This window comes from Uloborus diversus, chromosome 2, assembly GCF_026930045.1.
Source record: "Uloborus diversus isolate 005 chromosome 2, Udiv.v.3.1, whole genome shotgun sequence".
NCBI classification, from domain to species: Eukaryota; Metazoa; Arthropoda; class Arachnida; order Araneae; family Uloboridae; genus Uloborus; species Uloborus diversus.
The window spans coordinates 191417461-191436376 of record NC_072732.1 but is presented as its reverse complement, the minus strand read 5'-3'; the positions used below and the strand labels follow the sequence as shown (position 1 = coordinate 191436376).

General features: G+C 31.8%; 1 protein-coding gene across 1 annotated transcript in view; it reads left to right on the top strand.

The window, feature by feature from the left end:
• Positions 1–6763, top strand: part of LOC129216734 (PHD finger protein rhinoceros-like) — a 60796-nt gene extending 54033 nt beyond the window's left edge. The window contains exons 15-17 of the mRNA XM_054850951.1: positions 551–670; positions 4556–5381; positions 5484–6763. Coding sequence (XP_054706926.1) covers positions 551–670; positions 4556–5381; positions 5484–6763 — 2226 coding nt within the window. The remainder of the gene's footprint in view (positions 1–550; positions 671–4555; positions 5382–5483) is intronic.
• Positions 6764–18916: the final 12153 nt, after the last annotated feature.

The window sequence follows — 18916 nt, the reverse complement described above, 5'->3', positions numbered from 1 at the left end:
ACTTGCGTCGCCTAGTGAAAATTCCTTAAAAAATGTTCTAGTTAAAGGTAGGCTATATAATGTATGATATTTGTAAAATTCAAAAATTTTCCAAAACATCGTATTTTTCCAAATGGCCTCCTTTGAGAATTTTGTCTCAATCCGCCGCTGTTTGAAATATCTTTGAATATGTGCTTTAAATGTTCAGTTTTCTAATTTTCTCAATGTTAGAACCTGTACATTAGCACTCAATTGGTGTCTTAAACCTTTTTTAAAGACTTTCAAGAATTCTTGATTCTTTTTTCTTTTCTTTTCTTTTTTTTTTTTTTTCTTCTGACCATACACTGATTTCAGGCTTGCAAAGGAATAATCCATCTTCTTCAGTTCACTTTCTGATTTTTTGAATTTAATCTCTTTTTTAAAAGTCTGTTCCTCATGGTAAAGATAGTTTTTGAATTTTAAGTGGAGTAACTAAGTGGAAAAGTGTTCAAATCAAGTGGGATGACATGTTTTGCTTACAGCTGTGTATATTTGCATTGTGATTTAATTTCTTTTTTGATAACTTATTCAGGCCAATTGGAATCGAGCACTCTTGCCACCGAAAATCGATACAGAAAATGAATGTTCTGAAGAAAATGCTCCATTTGCTTTCCTGAAAAAACTTGTACATCATCGACAAGACCTGGAGAGAGTAAGTTTGGTCACAAAGAATACCTAAGTGGAATTTTTTCTAACTAACTTTCTTCATTTATGTGTCTTTTTGACTATTTTTGAAGTTAATTTTCTCTTTAGTTAACCTTTTTTCTTGCATTAATTTCATTTTTAGCTATATATCCATGGTGTTCCAAAATCCTATCGAAATAATCTGCAAGAATATCTCGATAGGATTCTGAATCAGTCATTGTTTTCAATTATTGCGCATTAACATCAAAAATTCCTCAAACCAGAACAGAACCATCATCAAATTGAGTCTTTGAAAAACACAATGAGTCAAAGATCATACTAGTACTCAGTTTGTCAATTTCTGGAAATGTTTTTTTTTTTTCATAAAATAAAAAAGAGCCATTTTATTCCCCAAAACAACATTGTTTCTCTGTACACTGCCATGTATTACAGTAGAGTCTCGAAAATACGAGTCTCAAAAGTCCAAACTCCCTTTTAATTCGAGGTGCTTTGTTGGTATTTTTAAAGGTATGCTTTTTATGAAGAAAAATATGTTGCATTGAAATCTGAAAATCAAAATGGATTTTCTAGGTAGAATTGAACTACATAGAATTAAGTAATGAAAAAGTATTGAATGGTTGATGTCAATAACACCAAGTGGCATGAAATATTTATTGACTATTAGGCATGGATTAAGGGATACCGTATACATTAAAAAAAGTTAAAAAAAAAACAACTGTTGAGAAAATAATAGTTTTTTCTGGCTCAATTTTTTTTTCCTTATTTTATCTATTTTAGTGACTAAAAGTAGTACTTTTGATTGAAAGAAACAACCCCATTGAGAAATTGGTGTGGTCGACAAATTGCTGGCTTGAATAATCTTATTTTTAATATCATGTTGCTAACCCTATGCAAATAAATATTTCCCTACTCTTTGTTTAAGTATGCAAAGGAAAAACATTTTTCGCACTGGCATTAAAAACAGAAAAAATTGACACAATGGATAAAAATTACCAATTCTTCAATTTTTGAAATCTTCCCGTATGAAATAAAGCATCAAAACTCAATTTATATGTAAAACTTCTGTGTGAACAATGTTAGTTATAAAACGTCTACTATTATTGAGTAAGTTGCTTCTTCGTAATTAGAAATCTAAATTTCCAAGTATCAAATGAACGAACTCTACTCGTGGCAACATATAACTGTCCATTAAAAAACACTGGACGTCGCAATAATAGTGTAATTTTTTTAAAAATCGTGTTTGTGATTTGTTTACGGTTAAGGGGAAAACTGACAAATGCACTTTTCAAAATTTTTGATCTCCCTCCCCTTTGTCGCAAAGTTTCACACTTTTCACCATAACCCCTCTTCCCTTTGCCACATATCACACTGTTTTTCATAAATGTTCTTATCAAAATAAAGCTTGATGTCCCATTCTCCCCATTGTATGTTCCTCTTGTCATTTATTTCCACCGCCTTGTCATGAACGGTTACAATTTAATGAACCCCACCTTAAAGAGGGACTTCATTTGTAGTCAGTTCCTTGCAAATAGACATTTCTGTACTCGTTTTTTCGAATGCAAAAGAAAAATATTTCTCGTCCTGGCATTGGTGCCAAAATGGATAAAGTTTGCCAATTTCACAATTATGGAAGTCGCTCTGAATGAAATGATGCCGCAAAACTCCCTTAATACATAAAACTTCTGTACAAACAATATTTTTTGTAAAAGTAGGCATGATCTTGCCGTTAAATATAAAATTTCCAACAGTCAAATGAACGCACTCTACTCACAGCAACATGTAATTAATTGTCCATGCGAAAGCACTGCACGTCGTAATAGTACGCCAATTTTATCAAAAGTTTCATCTTGAGATTTATTTGTGGTGAGAGCAAATGCAGGTATTATTGGGAGCTGGAACTGAAAGTCGTCCCTCACTCCGTAAAATAATTTATTTAAATATTAAAAACGCAAAAACATAATCAAAATGAAAATGTTTTAAATGCCCGTAGTTACCCCAAAAGCCTCAACAATAAAAACAAATGCAAGTATTTCATTATGCTCAAGCAAGAATTCGCAACACCACAATATTATCCAGCAATTTCTTCATGCTAACTATGTCGCGTGAAAGAGCAAATAAAAATTTATTTTCACTAATTTTTAAGTGCTTCTAGCGCTGTTTCTAGCCAACATAGCAGGTTTCGATTTTCACTCGGTAAAACCAGGTAAAACGTGTTTTAAAGCATTTTTCATGAGCTTTCCAACCATATCAAGCTCAAAGCATTAAAATGCATTTTTAATCATTAAATGAAGTGCATGTTTTTTAAAGTGATCTTTGTTTTTGTTAGTTCATATTTCAGAAATTCTTCAAATTTTTATATGAATAAATGTCGTGCTTTCGTTTCTAACTGAATACTATTTTGTTCTTTATACTTATTGCTATTTTACTTTTATGGATAAGGAAGAAGCTCGATTTTAAATCACGTCAAAGCATTGTGTTTTGAATTCTTTCCGCTAAAACAGAAAATGAATGAAAGTAGCAATTGTTTCCTACAATTATTACTGACCTAGGCAACGGCAGGTATTTTTGCTAATTCAAACATAAATTGATGTTGAATTTGAGTGATAATTTTTTTAGGGCACAATATTTCCCTTTCTTCACATAAGGATGTAAAACGTGCATGTCCCTATGAAGTCCAAAGAAATTTTTGGGTATTCCAAGTTTTCAGTAATGCGAGGTGGGAAAAGTCCTAATTAGCTCGGATTTTCGAGAAACTACTGTACTTTCCAACTTTAAAAATAAAAGAAAAAAAGGGTTCCTACTGCCTCACATTTTAGATTTTTTTCTCCTTTTCCACATACAGTAGTTTATTTTTTTATCATGTGTAAATGAAAAATTATCCATTGCAGAACCACATCATTCAAAAAATGAGACTTCCGACCAAAACACGAAGCTTTTTCTCCTGCAATATTCAGTGGTTAACTAATGTTATTTCAAAAATATCATAAATATTATATATATACTGGATAAACGATTAATATTGTTATTTATTTGTTTATTTATTTTTCCAGAATGCATTAAATGAATATCATAATATTAGACCCCCCCCCCCACACACACACACACACACTTGCTGTTGCTTCTGTTTCATGTACTCTGTATTGAAATGTGTAATATTTTTGTGTATCTTCAATAGTTTTTGGGACTTTCCCTTTAAAAATGCTTAGAACTTGCCTCCAGATTTTTAATAAATAATATTTTTTGGTACTGTTTTCAAAGATTTAAAATTTTCTTATTTGCACTTCTGTAAGCAGGTATTACAATAAATTATTTTCTCTTTGTTTTAACTATTTAAGAATATAATTAGAATTTAGATATCTCTTATTGTTGAATAAAGCTTTAGAGTTTTTAGTAATGGGTTAAAATTGAAAGACTTCTTAAATTGTTTGAAAAAAAAAGCCAAGAATCTTTATTCTTCTCTGACATCATTAATTTCTTATTTTAACTCTAAAAAAATTGTTTTCATTTTTGAAAAATCTAAGATATATTAATAATTTATTAAATCTTGCAAATCTTGCAAAAACACATTCAACAACTGTAACATTGAAAATATTTCCTCATGAAAAATATCTTATCTTTATTTTTCTGGGGGTTTATTTATTTCTTTGAGAATTTCCGAGAGGAAATTTTTTTTTTCACCTGTTTAATATTGTTACTGTGTATGGAGAAATGGTAGTGTGATGCATTGAATCTTTAATAACTAGTAACTGTTGACCATATATCAAATCTGAGATTTCAATTTTGTTTTTCTTTCTCGGGTTGTATTTAAAAATAATTTTAATGAAATTGATATTGGAACTTTTGTGCTCAACATATACTCAAATTGTAATTTTAAAAAATTTGCTTTCTTTAGGCTCGCAATCTATGCTACATGACAATGAGAAGAGAAAAAAGTACCAAACAGTGGGTTCAAATTAAAGAAAAGATATTTGAAAAGCAAGTTGGAGTTTTGACAAAATATGGAGTCAACTTATCAGAAGATGAAATTTCTGCCGTTCAAAATGCAAATGTTGGTGATTTAGCGTACGATAAAAAATATACTGGAATGAATGCTCCTTCACCGAACATGGTTAGTGTCCTCACTAACCTTGTGGGTGAAGACATCACAAAACCGCAATTCAACGGCAACAATGTGAAAATGTCCAGGAAAAATGACCGTACCAAATGCGAAAATCCCTATGCAAAGTTTTATTTGAATGGTCTTGCAAAGAGATCTCAGAGATTTTTTCAGGTTGACAAGCGTAAGAAAGTGTCGAATTTACAAAGCAATTCTTTTGTAGATGATAAAAGTAACCCTAATTTTAGCTTTCAGAGTGCTTCTGACCATTTTGTTAGTGATGATGGTCTTGAGTTACACAAAGATTTGGATGATTTGAATCGGTCTTTCATGTCTGAAAATGAAATTAAATACGAGTCGGAAAGTACGTGTGATGAAACCAATACAAGTAATCTGAATGCTTATTCTAGTATTAAAAATGAGTCCCTGGACAGTGATATTGAGAATAAGAGAAGTAGTATTGAGATTAAGGCGGAGTCTCAATGTGCGCCAGTTGTACAGTCGCCCAAAGCAAGCAATACATACCTTCCGTCTTTAAATATTTCAGAAGAAAACATATCTTTTGAGAAGAAATCTGAAAATTTCCCTGTGAAAATTGAGCCTGTCAACAGCAATACTGAGTGTAAATCTAATCAAGCCCCTGAAATACCGCAATGTGTGAAAACTATGCACAGAAAATCAAAATATAAACTAAATAACAACAAGATGAAAAATATTCAAAAAGATGACAAATCATCTGAGTTTGAAAAAGTGAAAAAAGAACCCATAGTGAAGGAAGAAGAAAGCACAGCAAAATGTACAAGTGAAAATGACTCTAGTTCCTTTAATGCGGCAGAAGTCGTCACATGTAAAAATGAAGAAAACAGTCTGGATACATCAGCCTTGACTATTAACGTTAAAGCTGAAAGCAACTTAAGTATTAATAATGACACTTCTGGCAGAAAAATAAAAGTTGAAGTTGATGCAAAGCTAAATTCACCAGTTTGTGTGTTGGTTGATTCCAATGTACCCTTGCTTGCACTGAAAACTGGAAAGTTGAAAATTGAATCCAAAACAATGGAAGGCTTTAAAAATTCTAACATTAAAAATGATCCAATAATCTCTAATTGTAACAACAGTTCCGTTGAAAATATAAACACAAAAAAGACTTCCATTAAAGATTGTAGTTTGAATAAAGATAAAATGGACCCTAAAGTGTGTCTTGTACCATACAAAGGCTCTGTCCGAACTCAGTCACCTTTACCTCTAAGTACTACAGAAAATGTTAGCAAATTGAGTCCAAAACATAATCAGTATCAACACTCATCGAAATCATCTAAACAGAAACCCAAGAACATCAACACATCTCACCCAGCTGCACCTCTATCTGTAAATAAGCAACATCCTTCATCTCCATCTACGAAGTGCCAGGATAAAAATCCATTTTCGAAAGCTGATCCCCCCGAGGAACAACAGAAAGGGAATTCCGATGGAAAGGAAAAGGTCCAAGAAGTGCAAGTGCCGAAGAAAGATACGCTGCGCGGGTATAAGATTCCCAAAAAACCCAGGACAGACAAACCAGAGGAAAACAGCTTGGATTTGAAGCGGGGCAACTCGCCGCTTTCCCCCCTGCCCGATATAACCTCGACTAGCCTGAGCAGCTATCATGCGAAGGGAAAATCGTCTTGGAGAAAACTTGAACCTCGGACAACCAAAGCTGTCCCCAGCAATTCTCGTACTAATCTCAACGGAGATGTCCACAATCAGGACGCAGAGAGAATAGTCATAAAGTTGAAAAAGGACACTTCGAATCCCGAGCTGCAGCATTGGAAGTCGGATTCCAACGCCTTCTTGCGGGGAGGCATGCCGTGTGGTTGGATTGGAGAGTTCCAGTCCATGCCTCCTCCCATGTTGCATCCTCCTTTCCCTCCTCGCCCAATAGGAGGAGGACCCTGGCCCAGGATGAGGCCGCGGGGCGGGTTCCCAAGGATACCAATGAACTATCACGGTAGCACATACACATGACAAATGTGGAACTCTTAGTTGAAAATTGTGATATTCACCTATGCATTTTTAGCAAAGCACAATTTGATCTTTAGAAATTAATCATACGGGAAAGTAATCAACCTGCGACATCAATTGTTATTCACTTTCCATAGTACCTCGATACTCATAGATGTTTCTTGCCATTGTTTCAGAGAATGTTAGGGTTTTGCTTTAAAAATATTGTACATAAGAATCTTAAAATGATTGTTCATTTGCTCAAGCAACATTTTTAAAGGCATTTTTAAAGGATTTTAAATGATTTTAATTGATGAAATCACTTCATCGTATTACTTAAGTGTTCATTTAAGCTCCATAATTTAGAAGTTTTTATGGTGGTACATTGTCTTTCACTCCTTTCACTGGCATAACTTTTTTAAAAAGTAATTTCTCAGTAAATTGTTTGATGCCTACACATGTATACCCTGTTCACAATACAGCTAAAGTAAGTAATTAGATCAAGTTGTTTCAGCTTGTTTTGTGCAATATAACTTTTGTCATAAATTTTCTGTAATTTTCTAACAGTTGAGACTTTTAGTTTTTGTGATTGATTGTCAATTATTGACAAAAGGCATATATATTTAACCGACTTATTATGAGCTTAATGATATTTCAAATTTTTAAGCAACTTCTTCTTACATAATTTTTTCTTTTGTTTTTAAGATCCTATTTTGTTAGGATTTATACATTATTTTAATTCCATAGCTTATGCTTATGTTGTTACATTTATGAAAAATTCTAATGAGTGCAGAGAAAGTTGCTTGCTATTGAGAATGACTTGGATAACTTGACACATTGTGAGTAAAAAGTTGTAAAACTTTGAATTCTAGATTTTATTTCAATTTTAGGGGAGTTTAGTTAGTATGCTTGCTTTTAGAGGTTTTATTTTGTAATTTGCCACTAAAATTTTCTCTCTGCTCATTATATTGAGTTTTTCACTAACTTAAGTAAGTACTGAACATAATTTTTTTTTCTTTCACAATCTCATTCAAGCAGACTAGACGAGTTTTATTCAATTTATTTATAAAGAAGATATTTATAAAAAATCATAAAATATCCAGAAATTCAACAAAATTAAGAAATATTCTTTCATGTCTGAAGAAAATGATCTACAATTTAAACGAGCATAGTAAGTTTTCCTTTTTCTTAAACCGACCATAAAGTAAAGAAACAAAAAAAGGCAATTGAAAATTCAAAATTCTCCTGCTACTCAGTACTGCGTATTAAACGCTAAAATGAAAGTAACGAAAAGTTGACATTTTTGAAAGAAAAAAGTGGCAAAAAATGGTTTCGAGTAGAACGAGAACTGCCATTAACATTTTGGCACAAAACCTATTGGTGCTTCTTTTATTTTTCTTAATTTTCCCCAAACTTGGTTTCCCTGTTGTCTCTAGGTGCCTCAATTTTGAACTGTTAAAAATGGTTAATTTCTTTTTTAAATGATAATAACATAGTGATTTTAAAATTGTTTTTATATTGTATACTAGTTTAAAGTGTATAAAATGAAATATATAACTGTTTCACACTATGCATTCAGATATGATTAGTAGTACATTAATTTTCTCTAGATTTTGATTCTAAGCTTTTTAAATAATAAGCTACCTGGTAAAGATTTAAAAGAAGAGTTTTACTCAGTTATTTGTTTTTCATCCAGTAAAACATTTCTGTAGTAGGCAATAAGGGACTGGTGTCAAACTCCTAGGTTTGATAGTTTGTCTTGAAAATTTGGCTAATGTGTTTTTAGACTTTTTTGTTGATGCAATAAGTAAAAGCTAGTTTAATGAAAATCTTTACTGTAAAAGTTGTTTTCATGATGAATATTAGTCATGTTTTAATGGGATCCTTTTTTAATGTCTTTTAATAGACTTTAATATTCTTAAATTGTCTGAGAAAACTTTCTCCGTTGTGAACTGAATATTTGTCCCAAAGCAAAACCATTTTCAAGCAGTTTTCTTATTTCATAAATTAAAACTACTTTAGAAATTATTTAACATTAAGTTGATCAATAGTGAGCCTTTTGTATCACTAAAATCATTTTGCGATAAAAGAAATGAAGACTTTTCATAGTTTCTTAAATAAATGATAACAAAGTTGATAAATGGATGAATTTTCTTGGAATTTAAACATCCTTGAGAAAGTTAGACCCCATTAAAAAATTAGTGATTTTCAACGTTTATTGAATTTTTGTGACCAACAGCAGGAAAAGTTACAAGCTCTCTTTAAAAAGTGTCAAATGTTCTATCCTTTTTTTGCCTTCTCTTTTCCATTGTATATACCAGGGCTCAAAAATTATATTTCCGATCTGTTGTGGAGTAGAAATTCAAACCAGCCATGTATTTTTTCCTTTTACATGCCTAGCCAAGATTTGATTCAAACTGAAGGATTTTGTCTTGGCCGTAAAAGAGTGCTTTAAAACTTCTACAGCTGGTTAAAGAATTCTTTGTTTTAGTTTGTAATTTATTTCAAGTATTTGAATAGTGATAACCAATAAGAATATTTGTTATTTGTAGAAAAAATGTATAAAGTTTTTTTTAATGAAGATTTTACCTTTGATTTATTTGAGACTAAATATCTTAGAATTCTTTGTTTTTGACTTACTGATATTTCAAATATTGATTGCACTGAATTATTGTTGGACATTTTCCCATATGGAACAAAAAATCAAATACACAATAATTTAAAATGTGTATGCAATGTAACACAAGGTTTTATTTTGATTGATTTTTGTTTCATGTCGCCTCAGACCATGTCGTCATCGGTACTAAAACTTAATTCATGCCTTTGATTTTCAAATACATCTTTTCAAAACCAAATTGAAAAAATGCATGCATCTAAGCTGACTTTACAGTAAAGGCAATTTTTGCTTTTTAGATCTGATTGTTATTAAGATCAGTTGCATACATGAAGAAAAAACTGTTGGCTTGTATATGATTTGTAAAAAGACCATTGTACAAATGTCATTATGTATATAATGTAAAGATCTTGTAAAGTTGCCATTTGTCTGAGAATTGAATTTTATTTTTATTTGGATGACAATTGTTTCATTCCATATTGTAAATATGCATATATGTATATCTAGAAATCAGGTTACCAACCACAATCATGAATTTTTATTGTTTGACTTATGTGAGAGTTAAGTTATTTGTTTTGGTACAGTTCTCTTTGAATTCATTTTTATGCAGAACTCATTGAGCCCAGTTTTTTCAAAGTGAAATCGTCTATATTTCTCATTATTATTATTAACGTATAAATTTGTCCCTGATTCGAGCAAAATAACTTCAAAAAAGTATGCTTAAGTGTTATTTATATACAATAAGCTAACTAATGCAGCCGAGCATTTAGATTTTTTTTTTTAACAATGGGCTAGCTATATTTGGGGCATGGGTGCAAGACCTTCCGTCTCAGGACGGATTTCCGTCTTGGACAAAACTTCTGAGGCGGATGTCGGGACAGAAAGAAATTCAATGACTATCCTTCAGTTCTTACTAAAAAAGAAAAATTTTTTTTAGTAAGAACTGAAGGATAGTTCCCCCAGCCACCTCTTTCTATAATATTTTTGAAGATCACCCAATTTTGTGATTTTGGGACTATTAGTTTGGAAAAATTGATGTAAGAGAGTCCCTGAACCCCTCCTTTCCCCGAACTTTACCAAAATGGTCTATCATTGCGTTTTTTGAACTCCAATTTAAAAAAAATTCTGGAGAAGAACCCCCAGACCTCCCATTATGTACTACAATATCATAACCCTTAAATATTATAATTTAAACTAGGTCCATGTTGTTAAAAAAGTCAAAAGCAGGAAAATTCAAAGTAAACAGATTCCAAAACTGCTATTGTCAAAATCTACAACATTTATGCTCATAAATTTTTCCTTAAGCACGCATGGGGGGGGGGGGGGGGCTCAAAATATTTTCCGTCTTGAATGCATCACCAAACTTGCACCCATGATTCGGGGGCTTGTTGTTGAAATTAATTCTTCCAATTTTGAAAGTGGGCTTTCCTTTTCTTTCTCTCTCTCTTTTTTTTTTTTTCTCTTTTCTGTTTCAAAATTTTGACTGAGTTTTAACAACTCTGAAGCTAGTGATGCTTATTTTTAGTGTTTTAAACTGCAACCGTTTATTATATTAATATAAGTAAGACAGATTTCTGTTCGTCAAAACAAGATTAATATTTAGAATCTAGTAAAATATTTTATGTATTAAATTATTTAACATGTTTTCCTTTAATTTTTGTTTAAATTTCTGAGAGGAGTATGTTTAAAATTTAACTGTTCATAAACTTACTTGAGAATTTTGATGCGTTAACAATATTGGTTTTTTGTGGCTCGAGTAATTATTAATCATAGAGCACATATGGAAATTTTAAAGTAGAAAATTGATTTTTAAATTGTTTAATTGCAAAGGATTCAGATTTAATATTTTTTTTCTTAAATTGGTCATGATTTTAAAACCTAATCAATATTTTAAATAAATGTTCATAAAAGTTAGATTGTGCAGGCACTGTTGTAATTTTAAAACAACTCGACGCATTTCATTTATTAAAATTTTTGGTATAATAAAACAAAGTTTCTTTAAAAGTACTTGTTTGTAATAGGCACATATATTTAAACAAAGTTTGGTTGGAAATTTTTTTGTACTTATACATTATAGTAGCCCCTAAGATTGAATGGCCAAGTAGCAAAAATGAATTGCCTGAATGGTGGTGAAGTCTCATCAAATGGAAAACATGAGTGTTATTATTTTTGCATTTGATGAGCGTAGCTAAATTATAGCTGACTTTTTGGCAGAATGAGGCCACCAAATGAGCTAATAGCCACTATAATGCAAAAAGTTAAATTTTTTGTTTCATCTATTTCTTGCATTTTTCTCAAACTTCATTGATATTTTCAGAGAAATTCTTTTTTTTTTTTTTTTTTTTTTTTTTTTCATTTATACAAACAGAGAGCATTTTAATTCAATAGGATTTTCACTTTTTTTTTTTTTTTTTTTATGGTACTTATGTTTCAACAGAAAGATTGGCTTCCTTTGTCAGTATTGGATTTTTTGGTGAAAAGTGATAAAAAATTGGAGTATTTGTAAACCACACTCGAGACTGATTAGTTTGACACCAATGATGGCAGGTTTAGTGAATTAATTTTTCCCTCTGAACATATAAGTATTTTTTTTTCCATGTACAAATATTTTTGTACACTCAAACCTGTTTTCATGCAGCGGAAAGAAACTTAGAATACTAAAAAAAACGACTCTATTATTCTGCTTAGCTAAGTCCTACAGAAAATTTTTGGAATTTTTAAAAATTGTTTTTTTTTTTCCTAACCATATATACCTTACCACGTTTTAAAAAGAAAATCAAATTAAACTGGTTTGGCTGTATGAAAGCAATTATGAATAGAAAAAATTCATCAGAATGTTGAAATGGTTTTGCATTTAACAAGTACAATCATTCAATTTTTACGAAGCTTACACATAGTATCCATTAGTTTGTTACATCATTTTCAAATGCTTTGAATCTTACAAAGTTTCAGTTTAGTGTAACATAAGTACTATACATTTAAAGCATGACATATTATTTTTTTTAATGTTTGAACATTTTAAGCAGAATTATACAATTCTGATTTGGGGCGGGGGACGGGGATTTATTTGACCCCCCCCCCTCCTCCCACGCTAAAAACGGATACATCTTGCTGAAATCATTCATTTATACCTGTGCTTGATTCTATAACCTTCAAAAAATGTGATTCATATCTTAAAAGGATATGGCTGCCTAAAAAGTTCATTGGTTTAAAATTTGACTGTAAAGTAATGAATATGCTTTCCTTTTCCTAAAATTTTTGCTTAAATTTGAAAATACTGTTTATTTTTCACTGAATATCCTATACTTTTTGGAAATAGCCTCTTTGTGAATACTTAATTTTATGTTTGAATCGGCATTTTAGTTTAACTGTAGTAAAAAAGATTCATAATGTTCAGGAAGTATTCTTTCATTCTCATTAGAGTTGCATGATAATTTGTTATTTTTTAGTATGGATATGATATTTTATGGTGACAACTGAAATATTTAATACTAGTCCTTTGGTTATGAAGATTTCACTTGAAAAAAATCATCAATTAACCATTTTGTGTCCATGTGCTGATTTCAACATTTTGGTCTGCCCTCATGCATTTATATTTTGAGATTTTACAAAGTTATGATTTAAATTCAGTAATTAATAAATTGATTCCTTAAAATTCATTCTTCAGATTCATCTGAATACACAATTATTTTTATACCAAATCAATTTATGTCAGGGTGTGATCAATTTGTAAGACAGAACAAAAAAGCAATAAATAACCTGGGAAGTTGAGGTAACTTTTTTTTTATTCAATTTATATTTTGTGGTAAGAGAAAAGTTCTACTCATTGCCAAAGGATTAAAAAAAAAAAAAAAAATCTTAAATAAAGTGAACGATTTCTAATAATTTTATTTCTTAATAAATTGTCATAATTCTATCATTCAGAGTTTTGAGTTGATAATATCTTCTGTTTTTGAACGCTTTTTTAAAGTGTAAAGTGAAGTATTCTACCCTTTTGCTTCACTTCAAAACTAAATTTGGGGCACAACTTTTTATCGTAAAAAGTTACGTCTTTAAAATTTTTACAACTTTCACCCCTGATTTATATTGTTCAATCTGAAAAAATCCATTTCATTATCTGCTATTTCAAATAGCCTTAAGGATCTCACTGCAAACGTTACAAAATTTTCATACATAATAATGATTAGAGAAATATTTTTGCAGCGTTGCATATCAAAGTATGCTGAAAGTAGAGGAACTCGCTCCGCTAATTTGGATTTTAGGTGCATTTTTTTCAATTTTAGTTTCATACCTTTAATACTTTCATGTAAAATCATTAGTTGATAATTTGAAGAACATAAAATTACCTTTAAAAAGGAATTTTACGTTTATTCTACATTTAGGAGGTGCATAGATATTTTATTTCAAAGTTCGTAAACTTTGAACCAGAGTTGGAGCTAAAAAGAAAATTGATTTGTTGAGCTCTCTCAAGAGTCCTAAGAATAAAACAAGACGAAAATGTTTTTCAAAAATTTACGACTTTTGAAATTAAATATCTCCACTGCTCCAATGGCTACAATAAAAATAAACATATTTTTAAAAGTGATTATATGCTCTTTAATTTTTCTGTTACTAATTTACTCTCAAGGGAACGAGATATAAAGCGAAAACTGAAAAAAACGCACCTAAAATCCAAGATGGCAGAAACAGATTCCTCTGATCATAAGTATGTATTAAGATTGTGTTTTGTTTTAAAAACAGATGAGGGCAAAAATTTGCTATTTGATTTTGTACTGAAATTCTAAAGTCTTCAAGGAGTACGTTCAACAGCTGTAATGCATTTTGATTTATTTGGATAATTTATTTTTTTAAATTTTCCAGTGAAGTATTATATCTTCTCCAGATGTATACGTTTTGACCTCCGTAAAACTTCATTCACTGTTTCATGCAGCCCATTAATTTTTACTATGCAAGATTGTGATGTCTTTGTTTTTATTATTCATTCATCTTGTTGGACTTCATTACTGCACTCACTGCCTTGAAAAGTAAATATCTTCATGGGCCATGTTGAAAGATTGTATATTAAAATCAATATATCTGTAAATTTGAACTGGTAACATTGAAACAAATTTGAATTTATATGAAAATAAAAAGCATTTTTATTATGTCTACATTCTCTTGAAACTTGTGTAGTGCCATTTTACACATTGAATGTATTCATTTTATTGAATTTAGCAAAACAAAACTGTCATGTGGTACTTTTTTTTTTTTTAACAAATTGTTTTAGGTGGCCGATGGCACCTTGTTTACCTTTTTAACGTCACAAACAAGAAAATATTGTTTATGTCGCAGCTATGTTTTCTCTTCATGCTTTATTTTATTTCATAACTTGTATTTTTTTAATCACTTAAGGAATTTATTTGGCAAATTTACTTTTCAGTGGAACTTTTTTAAGTGAAAAAGGTTTTTTTTATTTACTCAAGTAAGTACTTTGAAAGCAAATTGAACAACATTTTATGTGCACAAATTTCCAAATAATTACTTCCGTGTTTCATGTTACAAAGACCCCCTTTTTCAATTCAAAAGGGGTGAGCTCATCGATATGAAAAATTTATGACTGGTGAGGGAATCTGGAGATCTCCCCTTTACATTTTTCAAAATTAAAGTCACAGAAACACGGCTGTGTTAATCTTCTGTGATGTTAAGGAAGCAAAGATAGAAGATCTCTCTCAAAACTTATTTTTAAATTGAAGTCTGTTTTTGACTACCTTTATTGATAAGAGATCAAAAAACGTTCGGGGATTTCTTTTTTTTTTAAAAATAATACTTACTTTGAGTATTAACTGGAGGAACCCCAAAATTGGCGAGCAACAACTGTCCCTCAATGAAGAAATGAGTTTAAAAAATATCAAAACTGTTTGCAAATTAAGGGAATTTTTGCCCACTGCATTCGCATCTCCGTCTATATTCGGTACCTATGTCTGCTCATGACGTTGAAGTAGAGAGGGGGTTAGGGGTTTTCTTTTCCTTTTTGGAAATTTTCTAGTTGAAGTCTTAAGTAAGAAAATTTTATGAAAAATTTTTGGTGATTTTAGTGGAGCTGACTGCTAAAACTTTTGCGAAAACCAAGATAACAGTAGGGTCACTTCGCCAAATGCACTTTAATACCTGTTTCACTTGCTCTGATTTCTCTAAAAAGGACTTGGGCCTTGGGCGACCACAACACTGAAAATGTTGAGTGATTATGATCCTCTTTTGTGTTTTATCAAAACCATTTTAGTAATGTTAATACCATTAAGGGAGTTAATTACTTGTATGTTTGCGAATTGGAAAGTAGTTTAATTATGTCATGCTTAACTTATTAAAACTTTTTCTGTTATAATAAGTTGTTCTGTTATAATTAACTTATTAAAACTGTTTAAAGTCACCCTTTATTTGAGAAAAAATGGATGTGGTGAGTGAAACCCTTGGGGAGGGGATTAAATCGCTCCTGTACCTGCGTTACTTCTACCGGCCACTGGCAACTGTAGCTTTGCCCTTTTGCAGTAGTGAGCTATATTTTTAAAGGAATGGTTAGGGACAAGGCTCGATTAACCTATGAAGTTAGGGAACGCTCAATCTCATTTTGAGCATAGGCGGATTTAGAACTGAGTTCCTGGGGGGGCAGCATTATTTTTTTTTATTAGCATTATCAGTTGTATTGATTACAACTGGCTGGATTTAGACATAGCGTGCCTCTAAGCTATTTCAGGGTTTGGGTCTCTTTAGTAGTCTGGTCAACTTCTCTATCGGCGGCAAAAAAGGCCATTTTTTAAAGCGCCCCTCCCCCATGCATTATACATAAGAACTAAGGTGTAAAATGGAGTCCTTTTTAAGTAGGGTATAGAATATTTCCAATTTTAGGGGGTCCGTGGGTTTCTCCCCCGGAGGAATTTTTGTAAAATAAATATAAAATTCTGCATTTTGAAGCCTTAGAAGGAGTAATTGAAACTACTAAAATCTCGGAGACAAATAGCAAAACATTCTTTTGTAAATTACGATAATGCACAGTAAAAATTGTTTTTTGGGTTGACAAATCAATTACAACAGTTCTCAGAGAGAAAAAGCGAGAAAGAATAGAAGATTATGTTTTTGCATTGTTATTTGCTTACTTTGGCTGTCGGTTCAATTCAATCAGTTTTTGATCACGGCTCCAACCCACCGACAAATACAACAGTAAATTAAATACAAAATGATCAATAGTAAACAAATGCTTTAAAAGAAATGGTGTATAGATTTAGAAAATAGGCCCATTTGGATAGTTCATAATTTATACACTTGATAAGAAATAAAGTTGAAGCACACTTTGCTTAGGAATTTCAAAGACTCATCTAATCCGTTTCAAGGACTTGAGAACAGTTAAAATTATTTAAGGCACTTAAAGTGGCCTTTCCAGTCTCTGAAATTTAGTACTTGATTGTACTGTTTTACAGTATTGTCCTAACTTTGTAAGAAACAACTATTTTAAGCTTGGGGCTTCGGTAGCCAAGCGGTATTGCTCAGCAAATGCTTGCATGCAGAGAGACACAGGTTCGATTCCCCCCTACTGCCCTGGGTGTTCTTCTGATTTCCTTGTATTGTAATAAATCTGAATTGTGCTATCTGACAAATGTGTCTGAGCAAAAGTCGGACTTCCACCTAAAATGGGGCTCAGTCAAACGGAAGCCGCTCATATTAGTGGATTAACGCCTCTGTTATTCATTACCTTGGGTGCTCCAACGGCCATCAGGGACAACAACAACATTTTAAGTTTAAAAGAAAAAAAAAATTGATTTTTCATTACAACAACTTTTATATTTTCAATTACAAGTAGTGCAAAAAACGAAAAAAAAATAGAGGTAGTGAGTTTTTTTTTTTTTTTTCCTTCTGGGCTGAACAGATTAACAATATGCAGAAGAAGTAAGATAACGAAAGTAATACAAAATAATTTCCAAAATTACTGCATTCGGGATTAAATAAACGGCAATATATGAAACATGTGAGTCACAAAAATTTATCTGAAGTAATATGCTACAGAAACGTGAGAACCATGATTTTTATATTTTTGACGGAGGATGTGGCAAGGAGCTAAACTTGACACATTTCGGCATTTCTCCCCCCGCCCCCATTATTTGTTATAAATTTTTAAATTTATGGTTTGTATCCACACTTTTCCAAATTTTCAAGCACTTTAAAATGGAATTTATTTTTTCAAGTTCTTCTCTTCTTTTCTTTAAAGAACAAATCATTAAATTTTCCGGAGTTGGGAGCCTTCAACAAAGCGGTTGCCCTCAACCATAGCTTGTTTAGTTTATAGTTATAGGTAAATCCAGTTTTTTTAAATCTTTGTTTTAGTTTCCAATTTGTTGAAACAGTCGTTGATTATTTTAAGTACAGCGGCTGATTACTTATATTTTCTCTCATATATTTGCTCTAATGGTTTTCAATTCAAAGTAGTCCTTTTCAACACATTTCGACAACCCGGTAACAGCTTCACTCTTTGTAATAGAGTGTACGGTGCCCCCCCCCCCCCCCATCAGAAAAGGACAGTCGCTATTCTCTTCATTTTCACTTCTGAATTTTTCAAAAAAAGAAAAAAAATCATGATTTTTTTCTTTTCACATTTTTGAAGGTGTGTTGTTACCATTTATAAAGTTCTCCCAAGACTGGGGGGGGGGCATTGACCCCCCTCGCCCCCCCATAAATCCGTCCATGATTTTGAGACATTCTACCTTTTGTTTGGATTTTTTTTTCTGAAAACAAAACTCACAAATGCTAAAAGTAATTTTTCTGAAAAGGCCAGATCAGAAATTTTGTACTTTTGCTCGGTATCTTTTAAGAGTCGTTTTTTCCTCTCTATTGTAAAATTATCATATGACTTACATTCCTCTGGCTCTGAGGTACAGATTTGTTGATGTTAAAACTACATGAAAAAGCAAAAAAAATTTCAACATTAAAGTCTTCCAAACGCAATTGTAGCCTATAGTTACCGGCCTGCAGTTTCGTATTTTTGGTATTCAAGGCTGCGTACTCTCACTGATGTGCTAAGCCACCTGTTTGTTGGCACTCTCAGCTTCAATAAGATGACATAACTCGGTCATTGACTATTCCAGACCGATGAGTCCATATCAATTATAAGGACGAAACTGCAGTCTCTAAATGTGACAAACCGGGCTGTTGTGCTGTCGGTTTGCATGTAAGCATCTTTCTGACTTTAGGGGAAGTTCTTTAACGTCGCCGCCAATATTCTTCGGAATGTTTTTGAAATTAACTACCTAAAAATGCGACTTTAAGCTCAATTTGGTAATGACAAGACGAGAAAGAGGAGACGGGGGCTAGAAGTTCCCTCCGAATTCTTTTTGAAACTGAAATCAATTGAAGACTTAACAAGGAAGTTTTTGAAGGAGTTCATACATTAGAAAAAGGACGGTCTAAAAAGATTGGGTGCCGAGCATTTTGGTCGCTGGGAAGATTCGTAGTAATGTTACCGTCGACACCCAATATGCCGTCCCCCAATGTTCCTGGCGCCCAATATGCTCGTTGCCCAATCTTTCTATTTCGGAAAA